A 13,311-nucleotide genomic window follows, 5' to 3' on the forward strand; every position below is an offset into this window, starting at 1 on the left:
ATGGCGCTGCTGACCGGGGACACGCTGGGGCTCCTGGCCGTGGCCGTGGCCGTGTTCCTGCTCCTCGTGGACCTCATGCACCGGCGAGCTCGCTGGGCCAGCCGCTACCCGCCAGGCCCCACGCCTGTGCCGGGGCTGGGCAACCTGCTGCAGCTCGACTTCAATAACGTGCCGTACTCCATGAGCCGGGTGAGGAGGGGGCGCGTCCTGGGGCCTCACGAGGGGCAGGCCCGGGTGGGGAGAGGCCGCGGGCTGGACAAGGACTGGGCCCACAGGGGCGGCAGAGGCCGAGGCCCCGGGGGGCGGGCCCTGGTGAGGGCTCAAGGACACGCGCAGTTTTCCAAGGAAGGTCAGAGAGGGCAAAGGCCGGCGTGGGGTGGACTCCCCAGCTGGCCAGGCTGGCGTGGTGTGAGTCGGGTCTCTTGGACTCTGTCGGGGGCGAGGACAAGAGAATGGGGAGAGGACGCCCCGCTTCAGCACCTGTGACGGCAGGGGAGAGAAGTGCCGTGACGGGTTCAGACTGTGCGCCCGGGGGGTTCTTGCTCCTCGCTGCTCATCCTGCGGCCCTCGCTTGCTTCACCTGTAACATGGGCGCAGGCCCCGCTCGCCGACCCTGGCCTGCAGCCGGTGCGCGCCGGTGACCAGCCCCAGCTGGAGGAGGGATGCACCACGCGGGATGCGATCCCAGGCTTGGGGTTCAGATGCAGCCCACGCACCCCCTGTCTAGGCAAACCGGGGAGCCCCGGGACGAGGAGACCGGGACTAGAGCAGGCGGGCTCAGGCCTGCCTGACCCCACGACCCTCGGCTGCAGCTTCGGGGCCGCTTCGGCGACGTGTTCAGCCTGCAGCTGGGCTGGACGCCCGTGGTGGTCGTCAACGGATTCGCGGCCGTGCGAGAGGCGCTGGTGGACCGCGGAGAGGGCTCCTCCGACCGTCCGTCGAGCCCCACCTACGAGCACCTGGGCTTCGGGCCGCGCGCCCAAGGCAAGCCGAGGAGGGCGCCGCAGGGGCCCACGACACGCAGATCCCAGCGGAGCGGGTGGTGGACAGTCCCGGGGGCGCGTGGGTGGGTGTGAAGGGCCCGCGGGGGCGGGAGGCTCCGGCGCGCTGGGCGGGCCTAGGGCGCGCGGGGTCCTGTCCTGCCGCTCGGGTTCAGGCTGCAGGTAGAGCAGCTGGACATGGGGAGCAGAGGGCGGACAGCGCCTCCAGAGCGAAAAGGGTCCCGGGGGAGAACCCACAGCGGGCCAAGCCCAGCCCACAGGCGGGAGCGGGAGCGAGCGGGGTGCCCGGCAAGCCCCGCGCAGGCGTGGAACGGGAGAGGGTGCGGGCGGCTGGCGGGTGTGGGCGGGGCCTGGACGGAAAGGGGCGGGGCTGCGCGAGGGGGCGGGACCGGAGACGGCCAACTGGGAGCCCGCCAGGCTCGGCCCGTCCAAAGGGTGTGTAAAGGGAAGAGGCGGGGGGCGGGGCGGGGCCCAGCGAGGGGCGGGGGGCGGGGGCGGGGCCAACGCTCAGCCCCGCCCCTCCCCGCCCCAGGGGTGGTCCTGGCGCGCTATGGGCACCCCTGGCGGGAGCAGCGGCGCTTCTCCGTGTCCACCCTGCGCGACTTCGGCCTGGGCAAGAAGTCCCTGGAGCAGTGGGTGACCGAGGAGGCCACCTGCCTCTGCGCCGCCATCGCCGAGCAGGCGGGTGAGAGCCGGGGGCGGCGCGGGGGGCCGGGCGCGGGAGGAGGCCCCCCCTGACCTCACTGCCCCCCCAGGGCGCCCCTTCAGCCCCGGCTCGCTCCTGGATAAAGCGGTGGGCAACGTGATCACCTCGCTCATCTTCGGGCGCCGCTTCCAGTACGACGACTCTCGCCTCAGCAGACTGCTGGGCCTGATGGAGCAGTCCCTGAAGGAAGACAGCAATTTGCTTCGCGAGGTGCGGGAGGAGGAGCCCCGAGGCTGGGAGGGGGTGCTCTCCGCGGCCAAGAACCCCGAATGCAACCGCGTGTGCGCGGGGAGGATTTATGCAGAGGAGAGGGGGGTTTGGGCCCGCGGCTGCCTGATGGAAGCGGGAACCATTCAGAGTTTAGGTCTGTCCTGCTGGCAGCTCCGGGCCAGGAAAGAGGGTCAAGAAGGGCACTTGGGGGGAACAGGTGGACGGTGGGTGACCTGGAGGCAGCGGGGCTCATGGTGCAGCTGGAAGCAGCAGATGCCCCATCTCTGGCCCCACAGGTGCTGAACGCGATCCCAGTGCTCCTGCGCATCCCGGGGCTGGCTGCCAAGCTGTTCGCAGGGCAGAAGGGCTTCATGAGCATCCTGGATGAGCTGATTGCTGAGCACAGGCTGAGCCGGGACCCAGACCAGCCGCCCCGAGACCTGACCGACACCTTCCTGGACCAGGTGGAGAAGGTGAGGCGTGGGTTGTGGCCCAGGAGGTGAGACCACGGGAGGCGGGGCCTGTGTGACACCTGACTCCGTGGTCAGACACCTAGCATTGGGTTCAGAGTGAGAGGCCATTTTGGGGTCTCCTTCCCCAGGCCCTGAGCCCACCCTCTCTGCACCATCCAGGCCAAGGGGAACCCGGAGAGCAGCTTCAATGAGGAGAACATGCGCATGGTGGTGTCTGATCTGTTTTTTGCCGGGATGGTGACCACCTCGACCACACTGGTCTGGGCCCTCCTGCTCATGATCCTGCACCCCGATGTGCAGCGTGAGCCTGGCCTGGGGCCCTGGGGAACGGGGTGATGCATGGTAGTGGGAGCATCTATGTCCCCAGCTTGGTTCGGCCTCCGGGAGTTCTGATCAGAGGCCCACAGCTTAACCGGTCCCCGTGGGCCCAGCCCCCTGTCCGGGGTCAGGAGGAGGTGGGCGTGGGCCTGTGCCGGGTGCTCACAACTGTGGGGACGCTTGTCTGTCCAGGCAGAGTCCAAGAGGAGATCGATGAGGTGATCGGGCAGGGGCGGCGACCAGAGATGGCGGACCAGGCCCGCATGCCCTTCACCATGGCCGTGGTCCACGAGGTGCAGCGATTCGGGGACATCATCCCTCTGGGCGTGCCCCACATGACTTCCCGAGACATCGAAGTGCAGGGCTTCCTCATCCCCAAGGTAGGCCTGCGCTCTCCTCCCCGATTGCACCTCCTGTCCCTGCTGGCTGCTGGCGGGTGGCCAGGCGGCACCTGGACTGCTCCCGAGCCGCCCAGTCAGAAATTCCAGTGGACCCGGTGTGCAGCCTGGTGGGGATGAGAGCAGAGGCGGGGCCTGCCCTGTCCACACCCAGCCCCGGTCGGGTGGGGAGACAAGCTGAAGCTGCCAGTGTGGGGGAGCCCCGGCACGCAGGACAGGTGGCAAGGACGCCTCTGGGGGCAGGCTGCTCACCAGCTGTGTCAAGGAGACATGGAGCTTCCAGAAGTTTCCTGGAGTGCCAGGTGTAGTGACCAGGAAGCAGCTCTGTGCCCGGGGTATTTGGCGGGGGTGGGGTGGGGTATCTGGCTCCCCCAGCCCAGAGCACACCCATGCCGGGCCTCTCCCCCAGGGGACAACGCTCTTCCCCAACCTGTCCTCGGTGCTGAAGGACGAGACCATCTGGAAGAGGCCGCACCGCTTCCACCCCGAGCACTTCCTGGACGCCCAGGGCCGCTTCGTGAGGCAGGAGGCCTTCATGCCCTTCTCAGCAGGTGCCCGGGGAGCCCGGCCGGCCGGCCGAGGGACTCGGGAGGTGGGGGGTCCCCTCTCGGCTCACCTGCCCCATCCCGCCACAGGCCGCCGCTCGTGCCTCGGGGAGCCGCTGGCCCGCATGGAGCTCTTCCTCTTCTTCACCTGCCTCCTGCAGCGCTTCAGCTTCTCCGTGCCTGCGGGGCAGCCCCCGCCCAGTGACTATGGGGTCTATTCCGTGCTGGTCACCCCCTCCCCCTATCAGCTGTGCGCGGTGCCCCGCTAGCGGGGTGCAGCCGGCCCCCACCACTCCTGTGCCGGGAACCCCGCTGTACAATAAACCAGCCTGTGGCTCTGGCCTGACCTGGCCTGCCAGGCCCTCCGCTCTGTCACGCGGCTCTAGACCTGCGTGCAGGGCCGCGGTGGCGCTGGGTGTTCCTCGTGGCCAGTAAGGCTGTTTCACCAAACACCCTCTGGGCTCTCTCTGCTCTGACCTCCTAGATTATAACCCTCTTCACCTAGAACCCTTGCCCAGGCGGGGCCTCCTGCTTCCTCCTGTTCCAGCCCGCAGTGCTGTTCTGGTCCCAGCTTTTCTTTTTCCTGAGTCACGGCCAGTTCTTCTTAAATGAGACACAAAATGCCTATGCCACATATTTAAATTTCTATACTACAAAGTCATGAAGGTGAAGACAAACGAGAAATAGGTATTTGCAGTCTATGTGGCAAAGGATTACTACAGGGACTATTAAAAAGCATTCCTACGAATCGATAAGACAACAAATGAAAGAGGGGCAAAGAATATGAAGAAATGTAAGCGACCACATAAATAGCTCAATTTCATCAGTAATCAAGGAGCTATTATTTTCTCCACGTAAATTGGCAAAAAAAAAAAATTGAAAGTGACAATATTAAATGCTGAAGTGGATGAAGGAAACCAGTGTTTTCACTGATGAGAGGGCAATTTGGAAATATCTATTAAAATGCACATCCCTTTGCTTCAGCAATTCTATTTCTATTTATCTTTTGCAGAGAGCCTATCACAAGAAGGCATAAATGAAGCATGAGGGGGGATGTTCCGCATTTTTAACGCAGAGTTGGAAATGACTTACGTTTATGAAAACACTATAGGGTTATAGGACAACCTCCAACTAAAATGAGGCAGATCTAGATAAACTAACAGAATAATCTTGGAGACTTTCTAATGGAAAAAGTAAGTGGGTTTAGTAGGATTCATATGGAGATATCAGTTCTCCCAAAAATCTCAGCCTAGAACAAAAAATGGTAAATTAGCACATTTTTTAAAAAAGATTTATTTGTTTACACAAGCACTGGGCACAGTCAGAAGCGCGGGAGGGTGAGAGAATCCACCAGAGCCAGAGCGGGGAGCAGAGCAGGCAGAAGGACCGAAGGACACTGCTGAGGGGAGCAGCGGGCGGCAGGAGGGGTCTGCGCGCCACGTGGGACCCTGCCCGGCGGCAGAGGCCTCGGGCAGCTTCACAGCCCACACATTTCCTGCTGGTTAAGAGACAAGTTTAACTCCAAGCCCTGACCCACCAGGTGGGTGGGGAGAGACCATGAGGAGTCCCGAGGCATCGCGTCCCGGGCGCGCAGGTTACTGTGAGGGGCCCGGGGCTGGTGTGGCGCTCGGCGGCATCCCCGCACGCAGGGCCTCTGGATCCCGGCGGACAGCGGGTGCGGAGCCCCGCCCGGGGAGGCCGGGCGCAGTCCCGGCCGGCGGCAGGACAGGGCGCCGGGCTGCCGTCCACCGCGCTCTGCTTCTGAAAACTTCGACGGAGGTTCATGCCCGGCAAGGCCGCTCTCCCGGGGCAGCGGCCGGAGCGCCAAGGTCGTCGTGGGGGCCGCCTCCCCGGGGGACCCCGCGCGCCCCGCCCTCCGGGAGCCGGAGCAGACCCGGAGGAAGTCGCAGCTCCCGACGCCGACGCCGGGAACGGGGAGCCCCCTGCGCAGCGTCGCGGCGGGCGCCGGGGAGGGGCGCAAAGGAGGCGCCCCCGTCCTTGCCAGCCGGGGATGGAGGGGAAGACCGGTGAGACGCTGCACCCGCTCCTGCTACTCGGCAGTCACCCCGCGTGGCTGCGCGAGAGCCTGGGGCCCGGCCCGGGGAGGCCCCCGCCCGCGCGGCCCCGGGTCGGGGGTCAGAGGGGCCCCCCCCGGCGCTCGGGCCCCCACGCCCGGCGCCCGCGGAGCCCCCGCGTCAGCGGCGAGGAGCGGCGGCAACCGAAGCCGCAAACCCGGCCCCTGGACCCGACGGCGGGCGGCGGCGGCGGCCGAGGCCGCTGACGGGATCCCGGGCCCGAGCCCTCCCGGGCGTGCGGGGCGGAGCGGGGCGGGGCGGGCTCCGCGCTGAGGCGTCGCCCGGGAGTTTCTTTTCATTCATGAGGCGGATCCGGGGTGAGGGCGCGGGCGCGAGGATTCCCCGGGGAACAGGCGGGGCCGCGGCGCCCAGGCCGCTGGCTCCCAAGGGCGCGGACGCCTCAGAACGCGGCAGGGGGCCGCTGACCTTTACCCTTCCAAGGGGAAAGGCGCCCCGCCCCGCCCCGCGCGCGGCCCGGCAGAGCCCCGGGAGCGGCGCCGCTCGGCACGGCAGGTGCGGGGCCTGCGCCGGGTCGGCGGCCCCGCTGAATGGGGTGCTCCAGCGCCGGGCCCGCCAGCGGAGGCGCCTCGGGAGAAGAAGGCCGGGAAGGAGACACCTCGGGACCGTCACGGAGCCCCTCGATGCCAGACCAGGGGCTGCTTTTCGCAGAGATCAGAGTCGGGGGTGCCGAGGTCCCCGTCCGGAACGGGGTGACGGCGAGACCCGCCCCCGGCTGGGGAAGAGCCCCAGGAAGGGCACGGCCAGGATGCGGCCGTGACGCCGCGCCGCCGCCGCTTCCCCGGGGGGACTCGCCAGGGAGAAGCGGCTGAGGGCCCGGCCGGCGCCGCCACGCGGGTGGAAGCTCCGCGAGCCCGCGAGGCCGCGGGAGCTCCCCGAGGAGCGCCCGGCGTGCGAGCGCCCCCTGGCGGCGCCGGTGAAACGGCCGCCCAACGGCGTCGCTCGCGTTTCCTCAGACGAGCACGCGCGGCTCTCACGGCCCCGCTCCTCCTCGGCAGAGGCCCTTCAGCCAATCAGAGAGCCCCCCAGCTCTCCTCCCTCCCACCCGCCGGGCTCGGGGGCGTGGCGTCCAATTTTAGCCAATGAGAAAGGACCTCCGCCCCTCGGCCGCGCTCGCGGGCGCGAAGGGGTGGGGCCGGGAGCCGGCGTCTCGAGCAAGATGGCGGCGAGCGGCCTGCGGCAGGCGGCGGCCGCGGGCAGCACCTCGGTGAAGCCCATCTTCAGTCGGGACATGAGCGAGGCCAAGCGGAGGGTGCGCGAGCTCTACCGCGCCTGGTATCGGGAGGTGCCGACCACTGGTGAGAGGCGGCGGCGCCGCGGGCCCCGCAGGCGGCCGCCAAGGTCGCGGCTGTCGCGGCGCCGCGGAGGTCACAGCCCGGGGCTGGGGGCTCCGCGCCGGGGAGGAGGGTCCCCGCCTTGGCGAGCCCGGCCGGACGGCGGCGTCGGGGTCAGATAGCTTGTCCAGCGCCCGCCCCGCGCTTCTAGGGGCCTTCGCCCGCTCCGGCTTGTCCCAGTATTTTACCCGGCCCGGACGCAGAGCCGGGGCTGTCATCGACGTGCCGGCCGCGGGAGCCGGGCCAGGGCGCAGGGCCAGCCGTGGCGGGTCTGCAGCCCAGCGGCAGTCCGAGCCCCTGACCATGGCCGCGGACGCCCATTAGGGGCCATGAACAAGTGGCTTGGACTTGCGTGATCATCGGGTTCCCACATGCCCAGAGAAGGACACATTTCCCAGAGAAGTGACTTTCCCGAGATCACCCAGTGGGTCAAGGGTGCTTTATCCAGTTCTTGCACGTGAGGTGCCTTACCTCGCCCCCTGTGCTCTCCCAAGCCTCGCTCCCTCCTTACCTGCCCCTGAGTCCTCAGGAAGCCCCCCCTTCAGCCCCCCCACCTGCCCCTGCTCCCCTACCCCTGCCTTCACTGAGATATCGGAGAACTAGCCTGTTCACCTGAAAGATGAGAATTTAGCTGCCCAGGTGCAGACATGTTGTCTTATCTTGGCCCCCCTCAGCGCTGCCGTGTTCTGGATGAGAGAAAAGTTGGGGCAAATCCCATCTTACTGTCAAGGCCCTACAAATGTCAGGGACTGCCACCATTTTGATTTGATTTAGTGTGCTCCGAGACTGCTAGTCTGAGAGGGAAGGTGTTTTGAAGGGAGCTGGAGCTTCACAGCCGCCTTCAGCACAGCCACTTCCCTGTGTGTGAGAAGCAGTAGAATGTGATGGGCCCATGGATTTGCTCCAGACTCTGCTCCTTACTAGCTGTGTGACCTTAAGCAAGTTATTTCATCTGGCCAGGCCTCAGTATCCTCATCTGTAAACTGAGGATAACATTAGTACCTTCTTCAGAGCGCTGCCTTATTGAAGAGGGTGATCCGTCTAGAAAGTGCTTAGCGTAGGGCCTGGCACTTAGGTATTCATTAAGAACAATTCGCCCGGTGGAAGCGTAGGCTGTTCCTATTTGCCTCCCTCAGCCTTTCTGTCTCCCCAGATGAAATGCAAGCTCTTGAGAGCAGGTGCCACGTCCCGTGCTCCTTCACGGCCCCCCGGGATCCAGCAGAGGGCGAACGGGATGATGGGGAGCCCACGCATTCAGTGAATATTCCTTTTAAAAAAAAAACATGTTTTTTGTCATTTTCTCCGCATCATGTTTGCTCTTCAGTGCACCTGTTCCAGCTAGACATCACTGTAAAGCAGGGGCGGGATAAAGTCCGGGAAATGTTTATGAAGAACGCCCACGTCACCGACCCCCGGGTGGTGGATCTCCTGGTCATTAAGGTAACTGACCCTGACTGACTCTGAAAAGCAGCAGCTGGGTCAGCAACTGTAGTTCAGTGGGAGGTAATCACCTGGTTAAAGGGGGAAACTCCACCAGGGCTTGCATTTTCAAACTGAAGAGACATGGAGGAAAGTGGGAACTCTTGCAGCCTTGCGCCTGAAATCACTGCTTCACCTGGTTGCCAGCTTACAACTGGCAGTTGGCCAAGTCCTGTGTAAATGGGATCAAATCCGGGGCCGGATTCGATCTCTGCTCAGCCACGTTAGCATCACTGGGCACTTCACCCTGGTGTTCACGGGGCCTGCTGACCGCAAGTCCCCTCTCCGAACTAGTACGGCACAGAGTTAGAGACTATTTGAAAGGCCTCAGGTACCATGTAGTCCAACTGTCTCATTCTCCAGATGAAACTCTGGTCTGGAAGAGCATGTTACTCCACAAATCCATGCCAGATCAGGGGACAGAGCCCTGACCACTCAGCACCACATTCCTTCCCCTCCACTGCGCTGACCGAGACCTCTCCCCTCCCTTGTGCAGGGAAAGATGGAGCTAGAGGAAACGATCAAGGTGTGGAAGCAGCGGACACATGTCATGCGGTTCTTCCATGAAACAGAAGCGCCAAGGCCACAGGACTTCCTGTCCAAGTTCTACGTTGGCCATGACCCATGAAGCCACTCAGCAGAAAGGTGCATGTTGGTTTCAGTATTTTACAGCACAAATAAACTCGCTTCATGTAGAATTCTATTGGTGAACCAACGGGAAGCTCTACTTTGTTGTCTCTCTCTTTTTTGCCTGAACAAGTGTGGCCTTAGTATACACACCACCTGTTCTCTCCCTTTTCCTGAAGTGCGCTGTTTCCTGTAAATTAGATTCTCTTTTCTCAGAGCCTCGCGTGTCGGTAAACAGGAAAGATGAGGCCATCTGCTCAGAAACTGCCACACTGGGTATGAGGCTGGATGACTTCGTTAATTTAGCTGTGTTTCTACAGCCTCCAGAATTGGATAGCTTGGTGTGACGGCACAGACGATCCAAAATTAGCCAGCTCTTGCTGTGAGAGAGGGATCAGAGCAACACTAGAGGACAGAAGTAAAGCCGACAATCTGGGCTATTCTTCCCTGGGCTCCGAGAAAACGGCTGCTCAGAGGCCTGGCCCCTCCGCGTGCACTGGTCCCTGAGAGGAGATTAACTTCTTACTCAATTAGGCATCTTGCTTAGGGGCCCAGCTGCATAGTGCACACAGAGAGCGGAAACATTCCTGCTGTTTTTGCAAACTGGGGCGTAGTTCCAGCCACAGGAGAAAACGTGTTGACAGGTTAAATACCAGATGTTTACTCTGGATGGTGGTCCCTGCTCTTCCTTCCTGGACAGTCTAGATGCGGGACTGGGGTTCTTCAGGATCTAAGATACGGCCACCCTTTGGAATCCCAAATTTTTCAGCATCAGCAATTCCATCATTATCTTTTTATCTATAGAACCCAAGTTAATCATCCTAATAATGACATCTCTTGGACTTTTAAACTAACAAAGTTCATGACTGGCCTGTGATACCTAAGTGGTGTTACTCAAGGCAAAGCATGAGGCTTAGTTAGCCGACAAAGCTTTACTGGGGGAAAGCAGTTTCTCTTGGGCTTTTGTAAATAATGAAAATGGCCCCAGTTTCCTATAATTACACTGTGGATCCACAGGCGCCTGGAGATCCCAGATTGTAAATCAAAGGCTGCGATGTTCAGCTGATAGAGAAAGGACAGCAGGAACGAGAAACTGCCTACTTGTACGGAGAAGCTTGAACCGTCATTCAGTCAAACAGCTAATAATTATTACATTTATTTATAATTTAGCACATCTCAGGGAACCTCCCAGACCTTAAAAATCTGGACAACAGTCACAGACCACACAGGGGCCTTCACTGGAATTGGCAGGTTGGGGGCTTTCTGGGACCCTTCTGCTGCTAAGAAAGGAAAGGCGGCTGCAAACATCACCAGTTTTCTCAAGGGAGGGCTTTCCCCTTTCTGCACCTGCTCCATGCCCTGTAAAGAAGGAAACACCGATGAGTGAGGCAGCACAGCAGCCCTGGATCCACACACTGAGTGGGGTTCCAGAGCGGCCCTAGCAAACACGGCAGGAGAGAGGCAGGCCCGAGTATGTTTGATGACTCAGTCAGACATATTTACTGAACAGAGACCGTCCCAAGCACTGTTGGGGGCACAAGGTATGTATAATATGTTCCCTGCTGGCCAGCAGCTCATGGTCTAGCAGAGTTTGTGTGTGTTTAAACATTGGCTACTGAGGGTCACAAGAGGTGAGTGAGGGGTAGAGCAGCATTTTCATTCCTGTATATGCCGGAATGAAGGAAGACTTCTAAGAAAGCAGTGAGAAGCAGCCTTCCAACTAGGAAAAAAGGGTCACTGCTTAGGGCTTGTAGTGTGTGTAATTCAAGAAATAGTGAGTTCTGGAAGTAGGTGTGGTTGGGAATGTGGTAAATGAGCCAATCCAGGTGTGGGTCATGGGTGTGAGCACATCACGGGCACAGCAGAAGTCTATAGATGCGGCCAGATGGGGCGTGCGTGGTGGCAGGTGGGAGCTGCATGGGAACCAGGCCTTTGTACAGACTGCAGAGCTGACTGGTGAGGACCTCGGCTTCTAAATTTCAATGTTGAGCTGCTAAATTGACGCTATTTGTGGTGGGTGTGTGAGCATATTAAAGTGATGAGAAAATTCGTGGGTTGAAAGCATGAGGGTACATAAAAGGCAAATGAAAGGCTGGCTGGGATCTGACCTAGTTGGAAGACACCCCAGTGAATTTTTAAGTCACTAGGAGAGCTTTCCTCATCCAACAGAGAAAAGGCGAAACAGAAATTTTAGCCAGCAAGTGAGTGCTGCTCCCTCCAGTGTCCACACTGCTGCTCCCAGGCCAAGCCACATCACAGTTCAGACACCTCACCCCCTTCCTGCTTCAGTCCATGCAAGGGAAAGGCAAGTCTCACCTGCTAATCATCGTCGTCGTCATCCTCTGGGACAAAAATGTCATGCTCCTCAAGTAGAGCAGCAAAATTCTTGCTAATGAGGGTCCCGACATAGAGAAAGGGGATCACGATGGAGAACACACGGAGAAGGCCAAAGGACATCTGGAGGGGTCAGAGCGGGACTATGAGCTCCAGAGCTCTGGCAGGACCACAGAAGGTCTGGCCGTTTCAGGGGCAGTCCAGTCCCTCCTGAGGACCCCAGACCCATCATAACCAAGTGATTTTTAAATTCCTGGGAAAATTCAGGGCCATTAAAATGCATATGGGAAAGAAAAGTATGAGAGATTCAACATCTAAAATCAGGGCACAACCTGGTCATTACTTGCAGATACCTATAAACGGTGAGAAAGTACTAAGAGCTGGACTGTGACATAATCTATACAGTTCTTTAAGTAACAGGTTCCCTGGTGCCTGAGAAATTTGATTTTTACCACATTAAACAGTGAAATCATCTGTATTTTGAAAAATGATCACGGTGTAAGGTAAGGGAATTTTGATAAAATCTCACCATTTCCTTTTATCCTACAAAGTTGGGGTTTCAAAAATTTTTTCCAGCTATGCCTTCTCTTCCTCAACATGCACCCTGCTTTTTTTTTGCTGTCGATGGGAGCTAACATAGGCCAGACTAGTTTAAAAAAATTCTGTTTTGCTTTGTAACTCTCACGTAGTCCTGGAGCCGAAAAGAAGCTTGTTTGGATTTAGAAACTGCATTTTACTTACACAAACTCCAGGAGACAGATGGCATGTGAGAACACTCGGTGTTGGGACCTGAATTCCAGAACCTAGTTCGGCTGCTAGCTTTGGACACTGGCCTAACATTTGTAAAAACAGTAATGGAAGTAATTCCCTGCACGTCTCTGAGGACGGCAAGTCAACGGGAATGAAATACTAGCTCAAAACTCATGAAAAATGTAAGCCGTCCCACATACCCTCTGTTCACAAAGGCCTTTCACCTCATCCACTGAGGTAGAGCAGAGGCGCCCAAGTTTTGTCTGTTCCACGGAAGGCTGCGGGCATCTCGAGCACCCCGCTCCCCGTGACAAGCTAATGCAAAATACCGTCTTTCTCAGCTCTGGCTCCCGGTTCTGTCTCCACGGCCCCCGCTCAACCCTCGGACCTAACCCGACCCTTTCCTCCCACCTGTCAAAATAGGCTCATTAGCGCAAAAACGTTGTCCTTATTCGGCCTTCCGGCCTAGGGCAGTTGACGATTGGCCTCTGCTCCTATCAATCAGCGCGACCCGCACACACGCCCTCCAGTGATTGGCCTCGGCCCCCTTCGCCCCACCTCCAGGCCGAAACTCACTTTCACGGGCTTGGGCAAAATGGCGCCGCTGCGAGTAACGATGACTGACCTCGACGGAACCAGGCTCCCACCTGAGCCGCCCTGTCCGGCGGAGACATCGCCTCCTGGCCTCAAGGTCGACCCGCTCCGGCGGACCCGGGATCGGACGGGGACCAAGGCCAGCCAGCGAGCGGCTCCAGACGCCATCTCCTAGCTCCGCCCCCAGCCCAGCCTGGGTGACGCCCTCGGAAGAACGCCGGCCCCAGCCTCGCGAGACTTCCGGGACCAGACGAGAGGGCCAGCCCTCGCACTTGCGCAGTGCGCCCACTTCCTGAAGCGGTGGGGTAAGGCCTCTGTCACAGACGCGGCGGGGTGACGTCACAGGGACGCCTGCGCTCTCGCCGCCGGTGGCGCCGTCCGCTCGGGCGGGTCGGGGGGGGCCGCGGTGCCTGCGTTGGTTCTGCGCCGGGCACAGCCTGCGCTTGCGG

General features: G+C 60.6%; 3 protein-coding genes across 3 annotated transcripts; 2 read left to right on the plus strand and 1 right to left on the minus strand.

Moving 5' to 3' along the window:
• LOC119247197 (cytochrome P450 2D14) lies at positions 1–4,629 on the plus strand. Its single transcript, XM_037513445.2, has 9 exons — positions 1–189; positions 813–984; positions 1,534–1,686; positions 1,757–1,917; positions 2,214–2,390; positions 2,550–2,691; positions 2,901–3,088; positions 3,516–3,657; positions 3,742–4,629. Exons 1-9 carry the CDS (start codon positions 1–3, stop codon positions 3,918–3,920), a joined length of 1,503 nt encoding a protein of 500 aa, XP_037369342.1. The 3' UTR covers positions 3,921–4,629.
• A 2,197-nt stretch (positions 4,630–6,826) lies between these two features.
• On the plus strand, positions 6,827–9,245 carry NDUFA6 (NADH:ubiquinone oxidoreductase subunit A6). The gene is given in 4 exon segments (XM_037513442.2): positions 6,827–6,863; positions 6,866–7,042; positions 8,403–8,518; positions 9,054–9,245. Coding segments are annotated over 4 exon segments (462 nt in total). The 3' UTR covers positions 9,186–9,245.
• Positions 9,246–10,171: 926 nt separating this feature from the next.
• On the minus strand, positions 10,172–13,085 carry SMDT1 (single-pass membrane protein with aspartate rich tail 1). The gene is made up of 3 exons (XM_037513444.2): positions 12,845–13,085; positions 11,501–11,641; positions 10,172–10,543 (listed from the first exon to the last, which is right to left on the minus strand). Exons 1-2 carry the CDS (start codon positions 13,028–13,030, stop codon positions 11,504–11,506), a joined length of 324 nt encoding a protein of 107 aa, XP_037369341.1. The 5' UTR covers positions 13,031–13,085; the 3' UTR covers positions 10,172–10,543; positions 11,501–11,503.
• Between the last annotated feature and the right edge of the window lie 226 nt (positions 13,086–13,311).

The sequence above is a fragment of the Talpa occidentalis genome, unplaced genomic scaffold, assembly GCF_014898055.3.
Source record: "Talpa occidentalis isolate TD23 unplaced genomic scaffold, MPIMG_talOcc4v2.1 talOcc4.16, whole genome shotgun sequence".
Classification (NCBI taxonomy): Eukaryota; Metazoa; Chordata; class Mammalia; order Eulipotyphla; family Talpidae; genus Talpa; species Talpa occidentalis.